Raw genomic sequence first — 24,041 nt, 5'->3', positions numbered from 1 at the left:
TTGCTTTTTTTTTCGAATTTTTAATTCAATGAATCAGAAAATTCAACTAGAAGGTTGGATCGCTTGATCCATGGCCCAATGACAAAAATTGGTTTATGTCGGTTTTGTCTCACTAATTCAAACAAGTAAGAAAGATTTTTGAGCTCTAGCAATGTTTTTAACCTGTGGTTAAACCACTGAACCATTTTCATTAATAATAATAACAATTCTCACTTATCACACTTATTTTTTATTAATATGATGGATATATAATGTTGGATTCATGACTTTTCTTTGCAATTTATTTATATTTTTACATTTTCTGCAATTTTATCTATTTTATTTTATTATTTAATTTATTGTATCATAGATTGACCCATTTGACATTAGATAATTGAACCACTTATCCACAACCCAAAGGAAAATGTCATTTCATTTTTGGATTTCTTTAAAACATTGATTATAGAATGGAAGCTTAAAGCAAAGAAATTTTTTTTTTTTTTGAGCTTTTTCTTCCGTAAAGCTGTGGTTTTCAAAGAACTCTAACTAAACCATGAAAAATCTTTCTTGATCTTTATGACTTTCAAAAGCCCAACCAAACAGAGCCTTATTTATTTAACTTATTTCTACAATCCATATTTCAAAGGAAAATAGTGTCTGTTTGGTTCGTGATTGGAATTGGAATCAGAATCGAACTTTTTGGAATCAGGATTGGAATTGCCTATTCTTCTTCTTCATGTTTGGTATAGGTGTAACTCATACACAACTCACAATGAAGGTTGGATAAACATAAATAGGGTTGGGGTTTTTGAAGTCACTTATCCTTTTTTTTTGTTCTTGCTTGGTTGGAATTATATTCTCATTCCAAGGGTCTGTTTGGTTTGCAGTCAAAATCGGAATCGGAATGATCCATTTCCATAATCTGTTTGGTTCAGACAGGAATGAAAATTAAAATCAGCAGGAATGGGATCTCGTTCCCAAGGGAGGGGCAGGGAGTGGCCATTCCCTCAAATGGGAGAGTGCCATTCCAGCAGGAATGAGAATGGGATTCCAATTCCACCCAACCAAACAGTTGGAATCGGAATAGCCCATTCTGATTCCAACTCCAGAACCCTATTCCCCCAAACCAAATGGGACCTAAAACAAGGCATTCACTCAAATGGGGAATACTATTCCATTATAAATGGAAATAAGAATCCCATTAACCAAATTAATGACCCACTTGTATTCCAACTCAAGAACCCTATTCACATGAATCAAATGACCCGTAATTTTACTCTAACATAAACCGGTTCACCTTAGGTGTGCCCAATTTGGATGCCAAAACTGTGCTAACTTTTTGCCTCTATTTAGGCCCTAATTAACTAGGTCTGGTTGTGAGTTGGTCCAAACGGCCGATCCCAACTAGGGATGGCAATTTCTACCTTACTTGATGGATACCCGCCCCTACCCTACTTGATATGGCGGGGTTTTTTTTTTTTTTTGCTTGAATGTCAGGTTTTGGGGTGGGTATGGGTTTTAGGATTCTACAACCCATACAGGTACAGGTAGGGTATGATATTAGGCTAAATCTAACCCTCCTTGACCCGCATATTGTTGGAAAGCATATAACTTTATGCAACAAGCGCTAAATTTAATAATATTTTGACTTTTATGTGAAAGATAATTGATAGTTTATGTGTTTTTTACATGTCTTAATCAAATAATTAGAAATGTTGTTATTTATTTGTGTTATTTTACTTATTTATTGCTTATATATGACAAGAAATAATAGGAAATTAGATACAGGTTCTTAATCCAACCTGCCCCCTACCCTTGAATGCAAGGAGGGTAGGGTCGGGTAGGGCTTTGTGTTTCCAGGTGGGTACGGGTTGGGAGGTTTAGGGAGGCGGGTAGGGTCTAGAATTTAGACAACTCTCCCCGAACCCGCCCTATTGCCATCCCTAATTCCAACTATTTATAGTGATTAAGGAAATTATAATTTTCATATGGGTCAAATCAGGGCTAAGACCAGACCAAGTTGCACTTGACTTGTTCAAATGTGAGCAACTCTTGAGCGTAGAACGTGAGACATTCACTCATATCCTCTATTATGATGTAGCTGAAGCTCTTTCATAGAGTGAGGTGGCATCCAGAAGATAGCTTACCTCTCTAGGATTTGCAAAAAATAAGTGAGATAGTTGGACCTCTTCTGCAAATCATAAGTTTTTTTTAGTAAGAATCTACACCCTAAGTTTAAGAAATTTATTTCAAATTTCATACACATTAAAAAGTGGAAAACCCTTCAACTTACTTGGGAGCCCATCAAGGATGTGTTTATCAAATCAGTTCTCATAGCAATTCTTGTGTATTGCGTGCCATGTTTCTTACTCCCTAAGAAAATTTGCAATTCCCTGGTAAGGAGTCAAAAAGCATTCTGGTGGGGAGATAGTGAAGAGAAGAAGAAAACAAGATGGGTCAGATGGGATCAAGTTATTAAAAACAAATCTAATGGGGGCCTAGATTTTAGAGATCCCCTCTCTTCCAACCTAGCATTGCTATTCAAGTTAGCATAGAGTCAATGTTTTGATTCTACTAATCTGTGGGCTAGATTATTAAAATCAAAATATTTTCAGATTTCTTATTTCCTCCAAGCAACCCTGAGAAGTAGGCCTTCATGGGGATAGAGAAGCACCCTGACAGTTGGAGAATTGGTAATGGCTCTGAGGTGGATTTGTGGGATGATCCTTGGATTCCTGGCTTAGAAGGCTTTAAATTAATGGGCCCTAGAACTATGAACTCATATGACTTATAGGTCGTTGACCTTATTGATCGGAATAGTGGAAATTGGGATGAAGACAAAATCAATACCCTCTTCACACAATCCATTGCCCAAAAAATCATGGAATTGGATCTCCCTACTAACCCATGGCTAGATAAATTGGTCTAGGTAGGAAGCAAAAATGGTAAGTTTTCAGTCAAGTTTGCCTACTTCATAGCCAAGAATGGTTTAGGAGGATGATTAAGCTAGTTCTAGTATCCCAAGCTTTGAAAAATGTCTCTGGAACCTAATATAGAACCTTCCAATTGAACCTAAACTCAAACACTTTTTGTTGAGGTGCTGTATTGGTAGATTAGCAATAAGAAATAAACCTATTCTATAGAGGCTTGAGTGAATCAAACACCTATGAAAGGTGTGGGAGAGGGATTGAAACAATTTTATAGGCCTTAGTGTTATGTGATAAAACCAGGTGTCTTTGGCTAGGCTTTGGTTAGACATTAACCCAGAACATGGAAGAGCTTTTATTTCCTTTGGGGAGTGGCTAAAGAGTATTGTGTCCTCTCTAAGGGGTGGAAGCATGGAATTAATGACCAATATAGTGCTAACATTGTGGGGAATTTGGAAAGATAGGAACTTATTTTGTTTTGAAAATGAATATTTGAGCCCCTTTGTTGTAGTGTGTAACAATCGCAGGTTGATAGTGGAGAGATCTCTTTACTGGTAGTAGAATTTGTAACACTCTTCCAACTCTAAAAGGAAGGATGAAGATGTTTTGTGGAAGCCTCTTGAGCAAGGTTTCTTGAAGATGAAATATGAAGTTGGTTTTTAGTCTACAAATAAAGCTTCATATGGATTCATTTTGCATGATCACTTGGGAGTGTGGTGGGGTGCTGGTTTTGGCCTAGTGAAAGCATCATCACCTCTTGTTTGGAAAATAAAGTCTTATGGGAAGCTGTTAAATTTGCTGATTAGGTGGGATTTTCAAATACAATTTTTGAATTAGATTGTGCCAACTTGGTTAAGTCCTTATGTGAGTGGAATTCTGAGTTCCCTCTTGATATTTTGTTTTGCTGTCAAGATATTAAAGAAGCTATTGCAAGAAGAAGTTATAGTTTCTAGTGGTGCTTGAGAAAGATGAACAGTGTTGCTCATGCTGCAGCAAAGTTTGGCTTTCTTTCTAATGTTAAGTCTTGTTGTGCTATGTCTTTTAGTCTTTTTGAACCCTTATTCAAGGACTTCTCAGCTTGTTTGTAGTTTTTTGTTTCTTGTGTTTCTATAGTTTTTGTTTTAATGAATATTTTCATTACTAAAAAAATTATTATGATGTAGCTTATCTTCCCCCAAAAAAGTGTAGAAGGGGCACGGGCATTCTTACCTTGTCGTTGTAAGTTTTTTACTTAATTATTATTGAGGTCAGTGATGGAATACACTAAATTATCAAAATTCCCATCTAAACTTTTATTGTTTTATTTTCTCAGCCTTTTTCTCTTAAACCCTAATTGAAAAAAATACCTCCATTTTCTACAAAGGAAACTAGTTAAAATACTTAGAATAATTTCATTGGCATAGAAAAAAAGTCTTTTAAATCCTTGATTCATTTCACTCACATGAACGACTTTGTATTTCTATAGTTGGCCGTTGATGACTTCAAAAGGACTCGGGTTGGTGGAGGAGCTCTTTTGTGCATTGACGGAGAACTGTGAAATTTCCAATAGTTGAACCCACTTCTTTTGCGTGGCTGAAACAAAATGGTAAAGTTACTCTTTGAGAATGGAGTTCATTTTCTCTGTTTACCCATTTGACTATGGGTAACTACTGTTGGAGAAGTTCAAGTGCAAACCAAGAAGCTTGAATAGTTCTGTATAGAAGAAACTGGTGAATTGATGATCCCAATCACTAACAACATTTTGTGGCACTCCCCAATACTTCACAACATGCTTGAAGAAGAAATATTTCTTATGCCGTGTCTTTAGCCAAAATGTGCTTTGGTGTTGGAACTAAGGTTGCACACTTAGAAAATCTATCAACAACAACAATAGTGGATGCATAATCTCCCACCTTGGACATACCATTGTTGAAATCCAAGGAAACACTCTCCCAAGGTCATGATGGGGTTGGTAGAGGTTGTAGAAGTCCAAGTGGCTTGGCCCATTCTAGCTTATCTTGTTGCAAATTAGGCATGTCCTTGTATACTCTTGAACATACTCCTTCATTTGAGGCCAATAGTAATCATGTTGTAGAAGGGACAAGGTACACTGCCACCTTGGATGTCCTACCCATAAGTTGTCATGGCATTCACGTAGGAGAGTCTTCCTCAAGCCATCGACTCTCGGAACAAACATCCGCTTCCCCTTTGTCAAAAGAAAGCCTTCATCAACCCAAAATTGCTTGGTATTCCCTTTGCGATCCATTGTCAATAAACTCTTAAGTCATGGGATACTTCTTGAGTCGTTCTTCAATGTAATCAATGAGCTAATGTCCAATCTGTGGTTATTGGATGGACCCTTGGCCATGGATAAGGCTACTAATTCAGGCTTTCTACTAAGTGCATTAACAACACTATTCATCGGCTCTAGCTTGTACTCTAGACTCATGTCAAATTCTGCCAAGAAGTTTTGCCATCGAGCTTGCTTAGGGCTCAACTTCTTCTATGTCTGGAGAATAACTAGTGGCTATGTTGTGAATTTTGACCACAAACTTGGAGCCAAGCAAATAATGTTGCCACGTGCAAAGCAAATGGACAATGACAGTCATCTCATTCTCTTTTATAGTGTACCTCCTCTCAGTATCATTCAAATTGCAACTCTCATAAGCAATGGGGTGTCCTCGCATCAAGACCTCACAAATGGTGAAGTACGCATTTGTGTATAGTTCATATGGCTTTCCAGGATCTAGCAAGCCTATGATATGTTCTTGAGATAGCTTGCTTCAGGTCATCAAAAGCTACTTGACAAACTTCATTCCAAGCCCAAGTGCTTGTCTTCTTGAGAAGGTTGGTGAGGGCGGTGGCTCGTGTTGAGAATCCAGAGATGAATTTTCGTTAGTAGTTTATAAGACCAAGGAAGGAGCCAAGTTCTATAACTTTGGTGGGTGGCTCCCATTCTTGAATGGCCTTGATTTTGGTTGAGTCCATGCTGATTGTGCCTGCTTGGATTATGTAACCAAAAAATGCTACATCTTTTGTACCAAAGTAGCACTTCTCCTTCTTGAAAAACAAGTTGTTGTCTAATTAGACCTAGTAAACAATGTAGAGGTGGTCAACTTGTTCCTCCAAGGTTCTAGTATAGATTACAATATCATCAATATATACAACAACAAATTGATTTAAATATGGATAAAATTTTCTATTTATCAAAGTACAAAATGTAGTAGGAGCATTAGTGAGCCCGAAGGGCATTACAAGAAACTCAAAGGACCCATATCTGGTTACACAAGTGGTCTTGTGTTCATCACCTCCCACAATACGGACTTGGTAATACCCCAACCTCAAGTCTAATTTGGTGAAGTATTTGGCCTGACTGAGTTGGTCAAAGAGGTCGGCCACAAGGGTATAAGATATTTGTTCTTGATAGTAAGATTGTTGAGGGCCCAGTAGTCAATGCAAAGTCGAAGAGATCCATCATGTTTCTTTTGGGAGATGACTAGTTCTCCAAAAGGGGCCTTAGAAGGATGAATAAATCCAATATCTAACAACTCATTCAACTTCTTTCGGAGTTCAGCCAACTCAGGAGGAGACATTTGGTATGGTGAGCGAGCTGGTGGTTTGGCACCATGCTCCAACTTGATCTTGTGATTAATTTCTCTCATTGGGGGAAGCTTCTTTAGCAGCTTGGAAGGCATGACATCATTGAATTCGTCTAGAACTATTGTGATTGCTAGAGGAAGATCCATTGTTGGTTGGTTGGCCAAGTCGGAGTCCACTAGGATAGCTAGGTAAGTGGTTTCTTCTTTATGCCATCCATCTCTGAGTTGCAATGCTGAGAACATCTTGGGGGTAGTCTTCATTTCATATAGCACAGGTATCGTGCAAGGAGCCTGACCTTCGACTATGCACATTGAATTAAGGTAGGACATGGGCACCACCTTCACTACTTCCATGTTGAGAACAACCTAGACATCATCCATGGGTACTACAGAGATGTCTATCTTTCTTTTCCAATCACAAATTTGCAAAATTACTCCATGAGCTACACCTTGTATTGGTTTGGCATTAAAGTTCATGGCCTTCAACCAGCCAACTTCCTTGGTGGGAGCAAGCCCCAATTTAACTACCTCTTTAGTAGAAATAAAGTTGTTTGTGGTACCCATATCCACCATAGCTTTTTAGGGTGTACCATTCAAGCAGATCTCTACATACATCAACCACTTCTAAGTGAACTTTGATGTTTTTTGTGAGCTCGTCGTTTTCTTCATTGCGTTGACCCTTAATAGAGCTCCTATCCTTGTATCCTTTGGCTCTTTTTCCTCATCACTATGTTCATCATCCCTAAGCTTGATGAGCAAGGCATTCAACTTCCCTCGACTAGGACAGTCCTTGGTGCAATGTTTTCCCTCACATATGGAACAGGGTGAGGGAGAAGTCATCTTCCCAAATCAGCCACCCTTGTAGCTAGAGTCCCCTTCAAGTCTCCTATAGAACTTGAAGTCATTGGGTTTGCTTGGCTTGGAGTCCCCCTTGGGACCATAATAAGGTTTTCTATCACCTCCCCCATTGCTTGGCCCTGATATGTGCTAGATTTAGGGCCATCATTGCTTGGTTATCTATTGTCCACCAATTTCCTGACAACGGCCATGGCTGTGGTGAGGTCCTTTACACCTCATCGTTGAAGTTCAAGCTCGGTCCGCTATTGCAAGTCGTCCTTAAAATTGAATAAAAAATCCTTGTTTGACATGTTTGTGATCTCGAACAACAATGTGGAGAACTCTTTCACATACTCATGCAACGAACCCTTGTGCTTTAAATTCTTGAGCTTTTGATGGACTTGGCACTCGACGTTCTCTGGATTGAATTGGCGCTTTATCTCGCACTTGAACACGACCCAAGTATCAATGGAGCATAAGCCTTGCTCCGCATTGGCACGTCTGTTGTGCAACCAAAACATAGCAACATTAGTAAGATACAAACAACAACGTGTACCTTGACCGCCTCCTCAACAAGTTCGGTGGCGGTGAAGTATTGTTCCATTTGCCACAGGAAGTTGTCAAGTTCATAGGCATCTCGGGTCCCTGCATATGGGGTAAGCTTGAAAACTTTGATCTTGGGAGGTGTTTTAGTTGTAGGGGTGTTGGTGGCATTGGCCATCAATTTCTTTAAAAGGGTCACTTCGTCCTTCAAGTCCTTGAGTTGGGTCTATAGGCACTTCACCAAGTCTTCTAGTGGGTTGCTTGGTCCATTAGGATTGCCAATGGACCACTATTCTAAGTTGCTACTATTTCAAGGTTGAGGTGAAACTCTTCAACACGACCCCGAGTTTCACTAATCACTGCTTCGCAACACATGATGCGTCTGTCCATGGCTGCAAGCTTATCCACGGACTTCTCATGCTCATGATTCAAAGTATCAATACATATCGGGCCGTATCGGCTGATACGTATCATATTAGGGACTTGCCGATACGCCCCTACAGGGTGTGTTTCAGGGTCACGACTGGTTTAGAGGGTAGACGAACCTTAAATTGATCCCTTTGAACCATATTTGAAAAAAAAATAAAAAAAGCTGCCGATACTGCCCGATATGCCACAATAGGCATATCGGGCGTATCGATATTTTGAACCTTGCTTACACTTCCTAGCTTTTGAGCTGGTGCCTTTCTCTTTGGGAGAGTTACCTCTAGGCTCACCCTCGTTGTAAATCTGTGAGATCCCTTCTTGCATCTCGGATTGTGTCTCTTGTTTCTTCATCTTGTTAGAGTCATTGTGGGGCATGTCAAGGGACTATGTAGGCTTCGCAACTTCTATTTTTAACCATGCTCTGATACCGATTGCCATGGGGCTATTGTTTGGGCTCCGTGCAACATCCAATGATAATCAAGTAAGCCTACAAAGTAAATAACGCAACAACAAATGCATACAAATTAGACAAGGCTCTTTGTATTGCATTAAAGATGACAAGCATAAGCACATAAGTTTGTGTTGAAGGGACCTCGTGCTTAACCTTTACATGGTCTTGGCACCACTCAACTACTTACCTCCCCTTAAAGAGTAGCTTAAACTTTTGGGATTTTGACAGAAAAATACATCAAAATATTGAATAATCATACTAGTATTTATAATATTGCCATTAATAGAACCCATACAAAAAGTATATGGCGACCCACCCAAAACACACATGATGACACTCGAATGACGTGCTGTTGGCGATATTGGCGGATGAATTGCCACACTCTGTAATGTGCTACTCAATGGGTAAATAACAACGATGACTACTAATCAAATTTGATTAAAAATATTTTACTAAGTTATTATTATTATTAGCATTAACATTAACATTAAAACTAGTATTAATATTAATATCATTATGATTTAAAGGGCCATAAATGACAAAGAAAAAGACTGAATTGGATGAACTATTTCTTTGCCTTCTAGTAAACAATTTATTTAAGAGGAAGTGAGCTCTTTAACAGTTGAAGCTGATTTAAAGGGCCATAAATGAAAAAAAGATTAAATATATTTTAATTATTTTAATTATTTTATCTACTAAAAAACAAAAAAATTATTTAGTTCAGCCACTTCAATTAGAAGAGAAGGGAAAAGAAATAATACTAAAGAGCATGCATCTCAATGAATGGTTGTAGTGGTGAACATAAAGTATGATCCAATTTTATATGAAGTGCAATGCGAATTCCCAAACACGGCCAATCTCTGAGGCCCTAATTTCATTTGTTTTAAGGTAGGGCTGTCAAAGGGCTGGGCTTGGGTCGAGATCGAATAGAACCAGAACCAACCCGACATGAAAATATTAAGGACCTTGAGCCGAATCGATTCGATAGGGTTTGTAAATTTTAGGCAAAAAATTGAATTAATAAGTTCTTGGGACAATTGGGTCTGACCCGACGGACCCAATTATAAAAAATGTTTAATATATATTAAAAATTATATATATATATATATAATTTATTTAATATAATATACATTATATATTCGGGATGGATCTGAACCGGTTCGGGACTGGGTGGAACTCGTTTCGAATCAATAATAATCGGGACAATATATCAGGATTTGAAATTGACCCATCGGTTCCTGTCCTTGGAATCAGAACCGGCTCAATCGGTTTGGGTCCATCGGGTCAGACCTGATCCATTGACAATCCTATTTTAAGGGATTTATTTGGTTTTGGGGCCGTTTGACAAGTCAATTTGGGAAGATGTATGTTCTAGTAGCTCTGATAGTCAAAAGATACATTGAACTTTTGTATTCAGATTTGAATAGCCTAAAACCCGTTTGGTTAAGGCATGTTTTTTTGTGCGAAGATGAATAGAAAAAAAATGCAAAAGCTGCATTTTGGAGCTTCCCGAAAATCGCTCGTTTTGGACTTATCACGTCTTTTCGATGCATCGACTTTTGGCGGATAAATCTAGTACAAACCAAATAGAAAAAGACCGAATTACAATCTGTCAGACTTGTAAATAGCGGATAGACCGCGCCAAGCGGAGCCTTAGTTTTTTCTTTTTCATATGATAAAAGTTGTATTGATCAGAAAGCTGTGAAATGAATTTATGGTGAGGACAAACTCCCAATACGGAAAATTTGAATATTGAGAGTATTGATACTTACTATACATAGTATAATATTTTTTCTTTTTTTTTAAACATCCGTTATCAGGTAGAGGAACCAGACCATACCTTGTGATCCAAATGAGGTTATATCGACCACATTAAAGTCGATGTTACAAGTGACCATACTTTGTCACTTGTAATAAGCGCTTTTTGTTATTAGCACTTCTAATAAGTGGCGGGACCACACAATAAGTGGAAAAAAAGTGTTTGTGCATGTTTGATAAAAAGGTGACAAAAAATGATTTATTTAAAAAAGTACTTCTTGGAAAAGCCACATCAAATGGACCACGTTGCCATTGTAACTAGGGTGTCAATTGGACTAGATTTGTTCTAATTTGATCCAGTCCAATGTGAATCCATTACAAATGGACCACATTCAATCCAATCCAATGAATATTTTGGACTGGTTGAATTCAATCTCTGATCTATCCAATCTATTCAGATTTGTTTTAATTTGGATTAAATTTAATCCAAACCTGATTCATTGACACCTATGTTTTTATCTTCTATCAATAGATCAGATATTATCTCAATCTAATCTAATCCAATATAAATTCATTATGGATGGACTAAGTCCAATCCAATATAATAAAAATACTTTAGACCATTAAGACTAGACTGATCCAATTCAATGTCTTATTGGTCCATCCACCCATCTAACTCCGTATATTGACACCCCTAATTATAACACTGTTCCAAAAGAAGGGTGTAAGAGGGTAATAGTAATCAAAATTATTTATGATCCATCAAAATGGACAGAATCGTATGGGCAGCATGCGTAAGTTGCTGGTTGCTGGTTGGAAATAAAGTGGCTACGACTTGCGACCGTAAATGTGCCCCACTGTCTGCCATTAACATACAATTTGTACTTTTTTTGAGTCTGGATCTGCATCCCACAATGCAACCTATAAACCTACTCACAAGGCACATTATAGCCGCACACTGGAAACATTTCAGTTGAATTCAGTGCTTGACTGTAGCGTGTTGCGGTGCATGTGGGTAACGTCTTTGCAGTGTGGATAGTAGATCCGATTTACAACTCTATACGAACTTCCTATATATTTTTCCTCATTTTTACATGATTTTTAAACCGTTCAGCCAAAAGGATTTCATCAAAATCATTAATTTGGTCAGTGACCTGTTGATTCGGGTGATAGAATTATTGACCCGTTCAGCCAAGTTAACAGTTATTTGGCCAATTTTATTTTAATTATTTTTTATTTTTTAAATCACAATGGGCTATTGCTATTCATTCAGACTGAATGGTTGAACCGTTGATTTAGAAACCTGTGGCCAAAAGGATTTTGGTTCCAAGTAGTTTTTTAAGACATTGCATTTTTTAAGACCATTAGTCTATATCCACTATATATATATATATATACAGAGAGAAAGAGAGAGAGAGAATACAAACCAAACACAGCTAGCCTAAGAGATTAAGCTGCATAGAGAGAGCATCGTTTTCTGAGAAAATTGTCTCTTTTTTTGTTTAGAAACATTGCTGTCAGATAAGATGTCTCTTGAAGCAACAACAACATTTTTTGTTTGGTACTAATGCTCCAGGAAACATTTTCAGCACTGGTACTTATTATCCAGTGCCATGTCATGTCTCCGTCACTGCCACCTCATGTCCCTGTTGGCAGTAACGAGTTGCAGCTCTAGGAAATGCTAAATTTGACATTACTTCAAACCCCATACCGTCCCGATTTCCAAGGCATGGCTTGGAGCATGATTTTTTTTAATGGAAAAACGATTTCAAACAAATAGACATTTCCTGAAACATCGTTTTTTCCGATATGATGCTATTGTGTTGCCGTTTTTGGAGCAACGGCATCAATGCCAAACAGACGGTAAGAGATTAAATTGGAGAGAGAGAGAGGGATAACTTAAAACTATCATGAGGTTAAACTTAAATTTGATTTTACATTTTCAAAAGAAATATTAAGAATTGAATGTTCATTTATATTTTAATTTTTCAGAATGGTGAGGATTGGAGTTATTAAAGTAAAAACTTGACCATGAACACTTTAGATGAAACATACATGTGATGTTGTTTCTTCAAAAGGAATTAGTATGGATGGCCGAGTTCATTCGATTTCACAAAGCCATGTGCTACAGAAAAGCAGAAAGCAAGGATAATAAGCAAGTCAACAGATTGATTTTGGACGCACTCATTTAAGTTTGAATTCTAATGGCTGAAGTCATCCCTTTCCTATTTAAATAGAGATAAAGAAACAAAAAGGCTGCTACCAACATATTCGAAAAGATTTGATCACTTGTGGCCTCCAAATGCATGAATCTTTCCACCCTATATGCTATCAATCCAACCTCAATATATTCAAAATACAAACCAACACTTACCTCCTAAGTAATGGAGATCGGTACTGGAGAGCAACGTTTTAAAAACTGATCCACAACTTGAATCGTTTTTGCCACTGGTTTTTGGGTCAGCAGTTTGACTGTTTCACTTGAATGGATAATCCATTTCAATTAAAAAATAAAAATGGCTAAAAATTATTGTTTAAGTCAAACGAGTCGATAGTTTGACCACCCAGGTCAATGAATCACTAACCAAGTCAATGGTTTTTGGCTAAGATACAAGTTAAGGGTGAAAGAAAATTGATTGTGTCAGTTCTTAGACCGAATGGTCCAACCATTTGAGTCAACGACAGTTCGAAAACCATACTGGAGAGTGGAGAAATGATCCCTCTGGAGCAAGGTTCAAAGTATCGATACATATCAGCCTGTATCGGCCGATACACCCTCTATAGGGGCATATCAGGGTTTTGACCGATTCAAGGGTGGACATACCTTAAACCAGCTCCTCCGAACCAAATTTAAAAAAATTAAAATAATTATCAATATTGTCTGATATACGTTTACCAACATATCAATATTTTGAACCTTGCTCTGGATCGAGAAAGCTCCCATCAGCCAAATCCTTTTTGAAAAAACGTCAACCAATTCAGGCCGCTCTTTAATCGAATTTACTCTTCACAGAATACACCTCACACCAACCTTATAATATTTGCAACCTAACATCCGGCATATCACTCCTAGTTGTATATTATTCATGAAAGATATTCTAATAAATGCACGTCTGCAACAGAAATTGGTGCGTTATGAGGAGCAAATCGGAATTCTTAAAATTTGGATGGATTAAAGGTGCTGACATAAGATAGCACTTACTACAAGGGCTTTCCATGGTGCTCGAGAAAAGAGAGCATCAAAAGGAGAATCATATCTTTTCCCTTTGTCATACCATAATCTTTATCTTTAGCTCTTGTAGGGCTAGTGTTGGGAGACCAAGGAAACTACTCAAATATTAAAATAAAGAAGTTGAGTGTTGACTATCAAGCTATTGTTTACCTTCCTACAAATAAATAACAATCAAAAGATAAAAGTCTAATGCCTATTCCAAGCTTTTTTTAAGGAGACCAAGAAAAAGAATTAAAAATGCTTTAATTTGGTTGCTGAGATTTTCCATATTTTTATTCATTATTATTTTGATCTCACTTATTTTCACATTACATGGGATTAGGAAAAGGGCACTAGATATACATATATATACAAGTATTAACCATATATGATATACGGTATCTCTTGGTTTAACTTTTTATGGCTTGCACGGAATTCAAGCCAAGTATATGCTTTATATAATATATCGATAAAGGAAGAAGACAAAGCAGGGTGTATTTGAGCGAATTTACATCTACACCCCACATGCACATCTCAGCATGCATTAGGAACATCCCCTGTATTTGTTCTTGGGAGATGTTCCCAATACATGGTGGGGATATGCTGTGGGGTGCTTGTGGGGCACAGATGTGATCTCTACTTGAGGTCCACTGACTTTACTAGATAGACCCCATGTTGAATTCATATATACCTTGAAAGCATGGAATCCGGCTGTAAATTGAGAATATCTCCCAATGAATTTAATATACAAGTATGGAATATATATATAGATAGATCGATAAAGAGATAGATAAAGAGAGAGAGAGAGAGAGAGAGAGTTAATTTCTCACATATTCAATCTATAACCATTAGGGTCTGATAGATACCCTTTATGGTTCATTTTTCGTATTACATCATTTCTAAATAACACACCCCTCATCATTTCATGCTTGAAATTATAGAATTCTTCTTATTAGATAAAATCCACCACCCACATAGCTTTGAACATGATCTACAATTGCACATCTCAGACATGTTTCATATTTATGTTCAGTTTGAAAAGAATATAAATACAAATATATAATATAAATACATATAAAATAATACAAAATATAAGGTTTTGCACTCTATATATTTGCATTTACATTCTTTCTAAGTTGAGTTTTAATGGGATCATATTTGACTTGTGTAGTTATAGATTGTATTGAAAGTTGTGTGGGTAACAATCAGTGAGGTGTCTCACACAAATATACATTACCTTCTAGAACAAGTGCGACCATGCATGCAAGTTTCATAATTTTTCCCATGGCTTTGCCTTTTAGAAGTGCCATAAGGTGATGATGCCTACGAGTGAGTGGGGATCTTTTATGATATATGATGCCACTACTTGTAAGAATTGGTTAATGGGCACAAGCGTGCACATGTGATTTGAAGTTCAAAGCCTTTTTTTTTTTTTTTGCTTAAGGCTCAGTTTGGAAGGAATACAAATACAAATATAAATATAAATATATGTAGAGTGCAAAACTCTGTACTTTGTATTATTTTGTATGTATTTATATCGTACATATTTATATTTATACTCTTTTCAAACTAAGCCTAAGGCTCCATTTGTTTGCAGTACAAATGTTAAATTGGGGTATTTATGTATTGCAGTTCACATTTGCAGCATTTGCTTGACATATAAAAAAAATAATGATTATTGGATTAAAAATGTATTTTCTGACGTTTTTGAACTCTGAAAAGATAGCATTATTGTACATATTTTTTGTATCCAATTTTGTATTCTTTTGATAATCAATTTTTTAACCAAAGTTAAGCCATTGGAGCATTTAATGATAGGGCCCACACTTAACACATATTTCAAACAAACAAGATGAGTGCAAAAACGGTTTAAAATCTGAACAGTATTTGCATTCATGAACTGAAAAGAGGGTAAATATGCAATGTACTTCGATCCGCTAGAAGGATGTATGGCACATTCTTTGAATCTAGCACTTTTCTTTTAATTTTTTTTAGTTTTTTTTTTTTCAAAATTTCTGAGGGATAAAAATGGAATTGTGGAAATAATGTTAGTCAACATTATTCAAAATAAATAATTCTTAAAAAATCATGCAGCCGATATATTATGAAATGTTGATCCTTATTATCTTGTTCCTTTTTTCTTTCTTTTTTAAATATATTGTCTCATTCTAACTTGAAAGAGACCATTGCTCAATTCTCACATCTTCAACACATAAATTAGCAGGATTTTTTTTTTTGAAAAAATCTGCAGGATTTGGATTTAATGTATTGGGCCTAGGCAGTAATTGGAGTGGGATCGAGTCCATTCGTAATTATAGAAGCCAACAAGGATTTTAAAATCGAACTGGACTATGAACCGTTCAGGGGTCCAGTTCCTGGGTCCAACGGTCCGACCATTCAAATTGAATGGACTGCCCATTTTAATAAAAAAAAAAAACAAAAAACAGTCAAAAATCACTAAATGATTCAAATGGTTCAATCGCCCAGATCAACAGTTTATTGACCAAATCAACATTTTTTAAAAAATGATTCTGACGTAAAACAGAACCAATCAACTGACTAATTGTCAGTTTTTTCGATCCGACCGTCGGTCCAGTGATCAGATTTTGAAAACCATGGAAGCTAATAACCACGTCTCATTCATGTTTTCAAGGAATATACAAATACGACCATATATACATTGTTATGAGTTGTTCTTTTCAATCAAATAATGCCATGTCATCTCTGTAGACACGGTCTCATGTGTCAGGCTGACATGGCACATCGTGATTGGCCATGTGTCATTGGTTTCTAATTGCAGCAGAAAATTGGGAGACCATTGTGACTGAATGAATGAATGCATGCATGTGGCCGTTTCATCGTGATCAATTGTACTTCCACAATTGATGCATAGAAAGAAAAAAAATAACAATATAAGAAAAGATATCTGCTTGTGCCTTTCTGGTGGATAAGGCTGAGGTGTGAAGGTGGAGCAAGTGGGCATGGGCCTTGGGCCCCATCCAGAACAATTACCATGCAAATGACCTCTGAAAAGCAACGTTTCAATAAAGGTAGCGGTGTGCCGGTGTCTTAAGTTGCATTTGGCATTACTTATTTTTAAGGATTTTTTTTCTTTTTTATGATTAAAATATCTTTTTAATTGCAAAAGGAGAAAATTCTTTAAAATAAATAATGCCAAATGCAGCCGTAGTCATTGAAGAAATAATTTGGAAACCGTTTGTTGAAGTTGCTCCACGGAATGACTTATTGCTTTACTTTTTATTTGTTTTATTTTATTTTTATTATTCAAGAGGTTGCAAGCTCAGGTCCTTAATGGCTGAAGTTAGAATGGGTTGATTATTGTTTTTAGCTTCACATATTTTATTATTTAACCATTTTATGGAATAGTTAAATGATAAAGCAATAATTCATTTAGTTCAGTGACTCAGTGATTTTAGCTGTTATCAAACGGCTCCTTGGCAGCTTGTCCTTCGGGACTAACAGCGGTGTGTTTGATATGCTTTCTTAAAATTAATTTTGACAGATTTTCTGATTCTAAGAATCACTTTTAGGTTTGAACTTACAAACATTTATTTTAACTAATTTGATTTTTAAGTTTTTAACTAAAACATAACCTTTTAGGTGTCTGATCTACAACACATCCAGCTAGCGTCGGATGATTTCTACTCTCATATGAAATTTTGTTCGTGGGTTTATCGGTGAAAGTAGTATGGAGAATGGTTTTCAAAAACGGATCAGACGGTCAGACCGGAAAATTGGGAACCAGTCAGGTGATTGGTCATTGACTAATTCTGACAGACTTAGTCAATGAACCGTTGACCTAGGTGTTTGAACCGTTCCATGGTTTAATTAATTTTTATTTTTTAGTTTTTTTTATCAAAATGAATTATTCATTTAGTTCGAATGATCACACCATTGAATCTGGAAACCGGACCCTGACCGGTTCGTTGTCCAAATCATTTAAAAACCTTGGTACGGAGGAAATGCATTTTGAGGAGAGAGGGGTTGTTACTTGTTAGTTTGTTACATACTACGGGTATCCTGAATTCAGCTGTTTGGGCCCAAATTTTTATGGTAAAGAATGAATTGCAGACTAACGAATCTATGCCTCTAGCTCGCAGCTCGTGGTACTTGTGGAATTGTAAATTCTAAGACGGTGGGTTTTAGCAAAAACATAATTCATTTCCTGTTCTGTCCAACCCAATGATCAAAAACAATCCTAATCTTGAATTGGGGCTCACTATCTGATGACACGTGGTGACTAAAGATTGGATCGAATACCTTTAATATTTTATAATAGTAATAATAGATAAATATAAATAAAAAATTCATTAAAAAAGAAACAGATAAATATAAGAAAAATGAACCCAATCAATGAATCAAATTTCGAATAGTGTACGGAATATTCTTATCTCTTAAGGGTACAAAGTCAAAACTCCTTGCGACCCGAGTCTTGAGCTTCATATAGACATGCTTTCGTTGTTAGAAGCTTATCCAGAATAAGTGGGAAGAATGAAAAAGAAATCGTATATTCTAGAACACCCTCGATAATTTTATTGATTTATTTAAACTTATTTTATATTTTTCATTTTACTAAAACAGTTATTATAATTTTCAACTTACTATTATTTTTAACATTATCATTTAAACTGAATGAAACAAACTATATGATAGGTTTTATTAAATTTATGAAATTATTTGGATTGTTTTAGTAGATGACCCTATATTTTAGGGTAAATTGGTAAAATCTCCTGAAGTTTTGGACCGTTGCTAAAACTTCTTCTAAAGTTTGTTAGTTGCAATCACTTCTCCTTAATTTTTTGACTCAGTTGCAAATAGACTCTTTCTATTAGAAGCCTCTAAAAAGAAACATAAAAATATCTATAAAGTTGCTATTGAATGTGGTTTCTAGAGAAAAAACAATACAAACTTTATAAAAATAAAAAAAAAAAGAAAATTTAAAGTTGCAGCTTCACCTTTGAGTAATTGATATGAAAGGTGAATTTGGAAAGCAAATCAATTTTTGAAAAAGAAATTGAAAGGGATTAGGGCAGCGATTTATAGAAAAAAGAATTTATCAAATAATCATTTTGATCAAAAGTAACTGAATAAGAATTTTGGATATTTTCATATATCTTTTTAGAGAATTCTAACAAAAGCAATCTACTTGCAATTATGAGAGAAAATTTAGGGAAAGTGATTGCAATTACCAAACTTAAGGGGAGGTTTCAACAACATCCATACACTACATTCCAGGTTTCAGCAATTTACCCCCATGGTTTTCAAAACTAGACTAGACCGGATAGTCGGACCAGAAAAACCGTGAACCAGTCAGGTGTCCGGTTCTATTTTTTCCTAAAAACGGATTTTTTTTACAAAAAACTATTGATTTGGTCAGCAAACCGCTGACCGGAGCGGTTGAACCCTTAGAATTATTTGAATTGTTCAATAGTTTTGACTGTTTTTTATTTTTTTATTAAAATGAACTGACTATTCGATTCGAACGATCAGAATGTTTGACCCGAGAACCGGACCCTGACCGGTTCGGTCTCCGAATTGGTTTTAAAAACGTTGATTTACCCTATAAAAGTAATATCTGATTCCTGTAATGAACGACATTAAAACCTAAACTGTCCACTAGTAACACGTAATGGCCACTTTAGTCATTAATTAATTAGGGACGTGAATTTTTAGAGTAAAAGTAACAGGAATAAGTTATTCAAGTAGCGCTGTAGCGGAATAGCCTCACTCACTCATTCGTGTGGTTGTCAGAGTTGACTCACATGCAAAAAAGGAAGAATAATAAATTGCCGATCGATTGCTCGTTCAAACCAATCCATTATGTCATGGATGATGTATTGTTGTATTTATATTGCATGTCAAAAACGCAATTAATATTTTGGGCCTGGCGATTCGCCCCGTAACCAGAAACCTTGATTACATCATACAACACTACTTAGAAAGAAGAATAGAGTTTTGATTAATTAAAATTCATGAATTTTGATAAATAATATTATGTTTCCTATCACGTTTATGATTCTGGTTTATATTCGTCAATTGTTTTTTTTGGATATCATAATTAAATTTATAAATTAAACGATATATAATAATTGATATGTTGATGCTATTAAAGTTTTTATGATAACTTTTTTTTCTAAAAGGTGAATTGATGAAAAATAAGGATTTGTTTGGGTTCTAAACATTTGATTGGATGGAGCCCAAAATCTGATTCCCATTCCACCAGATAGTTATTCCCTCTCCCTCCCTCTTAGAAATGAAAATCTATTCCAACTAATTCTGATTCTGATTTCAATTCCAATCTGACTCAAACAGGTTAAGAAAAATAGACCATTTTGAATCTGATTTTAGAGGGTTTTGATTCCAATTTGATTACAAACCAAATGGACCTTAATCAGGGGTGGAGCTAAGTATATTGGTGGGAGGTTTTTGCCCCCAAAAACTTGTTAAAACCATTATTTATATATAAGTAGAGGTGGGGTCAAATATGTAATTAAATGTCTTTGGTCCCCCAAAGCATGAAAAATTTTATTTATTTTTTCTTAAGAAAAATGTAACAGACACAAATCTTTCTGTCCCATTTCTCTTCAAAAAAAAAAAAAATTACATAACTCTGCCACTAACCCTTAAATTAAACCATGTGATATTTTTAATGTAATTAATTGTAATCATTGATTTAATATATCGAAAATATTCATAAATGTATTATCATTGGATTGGACTAGAATAAGTTAATAATATAATATATAGCACAAATTTGTCTAAATTTTTGGTCCAATATAAGAAAATCTTGGTCTAATGCCAACAATGACCCAAACCTTTTTTTTATTACACTCTCACTATATCCAATGGTCCAAGTCACTCTAAAAACCATAGATGTCTCGCTCTTTTGTTGGTGGAAAATAATACAAAGTATGTCATCCAACCATGTGACCTGTTTCGTTCTCCAATTTATTTTAATTTTCCTTTGGCTGTTGACAAAATTGCTCTGCCCATCTGAACCGGATCTCATATAGTGCATTACACGTATAAGCTGAACTGTTGAAACATTACTTGGTGGTGTTGTCATGTAAGGCCCCTTTAGTGCTCTAAAAGGAATTACGCGGCATCCATCAAAGAAGATGGACAGAGGGTATCTGGCGCATTCTGATTATATATTTCTAGTCTTATTGCATTAGAAATTAAAAAACAATAGAGGTGAAGCTTTCTGTTATTGAGCTGGATCTGGACATTAGCATTCTTAGGAACCAAGAAATAACAGCTAGGGTATTTGACAAGCTTTTTCGTGTGGTTTTCGGGTTTTTAAAGTTTGAAAGGCCAAAATTTGGTCTTCTCTGTTGGGCAATAAAAGATGAAAAACTGGGAAGACCCGGATCTCAGAAAGCTTGAATACACCTGAAATGACACAAAATTAAGTAGTTTCCAATCTTTCTATGCCTAAAATCTTTCATTCAACAACCACATATATCACAGTAGATAAATTGCCAGTTTGGGAGGGTTTTCGGGATGTGGCTTCTAGAGTTACGAGTTGGCTCCACACTAGAAAAATATATAATATTATGTTTTAAATAATAAATAATATATTATATATGTGTAATACATATTTATTAATTTATAATATATAAAAAATATAAAATATATATAATGTACATAAATATATATAAAATATATATATAAATATATGTATATCAATCAGTTCCATTAATCATAGTTTTCTAATTTGATTAACTAAAATCGAATCAATACTTTCAAATTTTTAACATATCAAACAAAAACTGAACCGATTCGATTTACCGAATTTTCAATTTAATTTTAGTCCATTTTTTCGATTTAATTTCAATCCATACTACTCGTAATCTCGTATGTTTTTTAATACTCCCAATACGAGGGCCATATCTGATTTCCTTTAACTTAACAAGACAAAAAATCCAATTTCCTTTTATTTCAAATAAAAAAGGAAACCGTTATGTAAATTCCTAATTAAGGATTTACACATGTAATTTACACAGCTGCGATCTGCCTCTAGACTCTACAGGGGCTGGCGGTGGCGGGCCGCGGGTTGGCCCACGCCCAACTTATCTTGGCCACAATCCAAGTGAATCAAACCAGTGTCATCTGGAAGATTCTTTGTACGTTCCTTATTCCTTATAAGAAAATTATTTAAAAAATCCGAACCGAATACTCACCCATCCTATATAAAAGAGCCTCTCGATAACTTTCTTATCCTTCTTTCTCTTCGCTTCGATTCGCTTTCTACTTTCTCGCGCAATTTTCTGCCTTTTTTTGCTTTCAATCCTCCTCTTGCCTGGGTTCGCCGTCTTTCTGGCTTTCGCTTTCGCCAGAGGTTTGATCAGCTAAGTATCTTCTCTGTTCTTCCGGTATACGCTCTGCTGGTATCGATCTATCAAGACCCGGTTGCCTAGCTTGTTTGGGGTTGATCGTGCTGACTATATTCCCCTGTGAATTCTTCGCTAGGTTAGAGAAAGGCCCCGTCTCGGAATCTGGTTTTTCTCCGTTTATCGTCCGATATCAATTGGTAGGGTTTCGACGTTTTATCTCTGCATCGGCTTGCACTCCTGCTATACTTTAATCTTCGTTTATATCTTGTTGAAATTAGGCATTTAGGTAATGATCCCAATGATTTTAGGTTTCTTTCATTGGAAAAACCATCTCTAGACTTTATGAGCTACATAACTCTTCTGCGTCGTCTCCGTCTTCTCCAGTCTTTCTCAGTTGTGTTCTTGTACTGGTTTTATGCTGTCTCTTGATCTCGTTGTCTCTGCTTGATCCTACTGAATCACTCCCTGCACATAATTATTTCTCGTCAAAAGTACTGGTCCCTGTAAACACAGAATACCTAACATCCATCGAATATTGAACTCTCATTCCCATCCAAACAAAATTTTGGGAAAAATTAAGAGCGAATGTCGACGGTTAAACAAAACGTGAGCTCGGGATCCGAAGGGGATCCTAAATCCGTTCTGATCGATGACAGGAAAAGGAAAAGAATGCTTTCCAACCGAGAATCTGCGCGGCGGTCGCGGGCGAGGAAGCAGCAACACCTGGAGGATCTGACCAAACAAGTGAGCCAGCTGCAGAAAGATAACAATGAGATTACGCAGAGGATTAACGCAATCACACAACTCTACCTCCAAATCTCATCGCAGAACAATATCCTCAGGGCTCAGGAAATGGAATTGGAAGATAGATTGAATTCTCTGAAATCCGTTATCCGTGAATGCCAGTCCTTTTGCCCGGAGGCCCTGGACGCTAAGCCTTGGTCCCTCCCTTTCCAATCCGTGCCAATAATAGCTGCTGCTGCAGACATGTTTTCTTATTGAACTATTTCTCCAGCTTTGTTATTGTGGCGTGAAGATAAGAACGGGTTTTTCTTTTCTGATTTATGGATTTTTGTATTTTCGTCCCTTTCTGTTTAGTCTAGGCGTCTGTTGTTCTTCTTGGTGTCTGTATTAGATGTTAGTTCGTATGTTTGGAATTCTGTGTCTCAATTATATATTTTATGGTAGTTTTATCAATCAAATCGATTCATATTTTAATCTGCCCATTGATATCTTTCTTCCATGGATGTGAGATGGTTCAATTCTGGTTGGCCAGAGTTTCATTTCAAGCACGCTTCAGTGACGTTTGCTGGAAGTGAGACACTACAGTACGTTGAAATGGAGGGTTGATATTTCGACCTGTTGCAATGGTTCTGGGACTGAAGTTCTTTACTTTTTTTGGTAGGATTGATCTGGTTCTATTTGCTTGATCATGGCCATGCTGTTTAATATTTGCAATTGCAAATTTGTAACAGACATGAATCTAATGGTTTCCTTATTTATTTTTTCCAGCAATGCCAAATTCTAGATGAAATTAGTCACAAGTTTGTAAAGGTAGAGCTGAGTTTTCTTTTGAAATATTTTGTTTTTGATCAACATTCCAGATACGTCTCTGGTGCCATACAAATGGGTTTTTCTGGTTAGTGCAGCCATTAAAGTTAATTAGGTTATGTTTGGGAGTGATTATTTAAAAAATAAGTGGTGAGCATTTGGTGAAAAAGCATTAAAGAGGGACAGTACAAATATTTTTAAAATGATGTAGCGGGCCAAAATAGGGGTGTTCATTATACGGTTCAAACGGTAAAACCGAACTAACCTAATTGAATTTGCGGTTTGGTTTGGTTTGGTTTATACCTATAAACGGTTTGAGAATTTTTTTAAATTGCGATTTATGGTTTTAGTTTAGTTTATTGAATTTTATAAATCAAATCAAATCGTAAATCAAAATTTTATACATATAATATGAATATATGA

At 36.0% G+C, this 24,041-nt stretch overlaps 1 protein-coding gene across 1 annotated transcript; it reads left to right on the top strand.

Moving 5' to 3' along the window:
* Positions 1-22,652: 22,652 nt before the first annotated feature.
* LOC104605081 (bZIP transcription factor 53) lies at positions 22,653-23,069 on the top strand. Its single transcript, XM_019199039.1, has one exon. It carries the CDS (start codon positions 22,653-22,655, stop codon positions 23,067-23,069), a length of 417 nt encoding a protein of 138 aa, XP_019054584.1.
* Positions 23,070-24,041: the final 972 nt, after the last annotated feature.

The sequence above is a fragment of the Nelumbo nucifera genome, chromosome 4 (assembly GCF_055504915.1).
Source record: "Nelumbo nucifera cultivar China Antique chromosome 4, China Antique-T2T, whole genome shotgun sequence".
In the NCBI taxonomy this organism is placed as follows: domain Eukaryota; kingdom Viridiplantae; phylum Streptophyta; class Magnoliopsida; order Proteales; family Nelumbonaceae; genus Nelumbo; species Nelumbo nucifera.
This window is presented reverse-complemented; position numbering and strand designations above follow the sequence as displayed.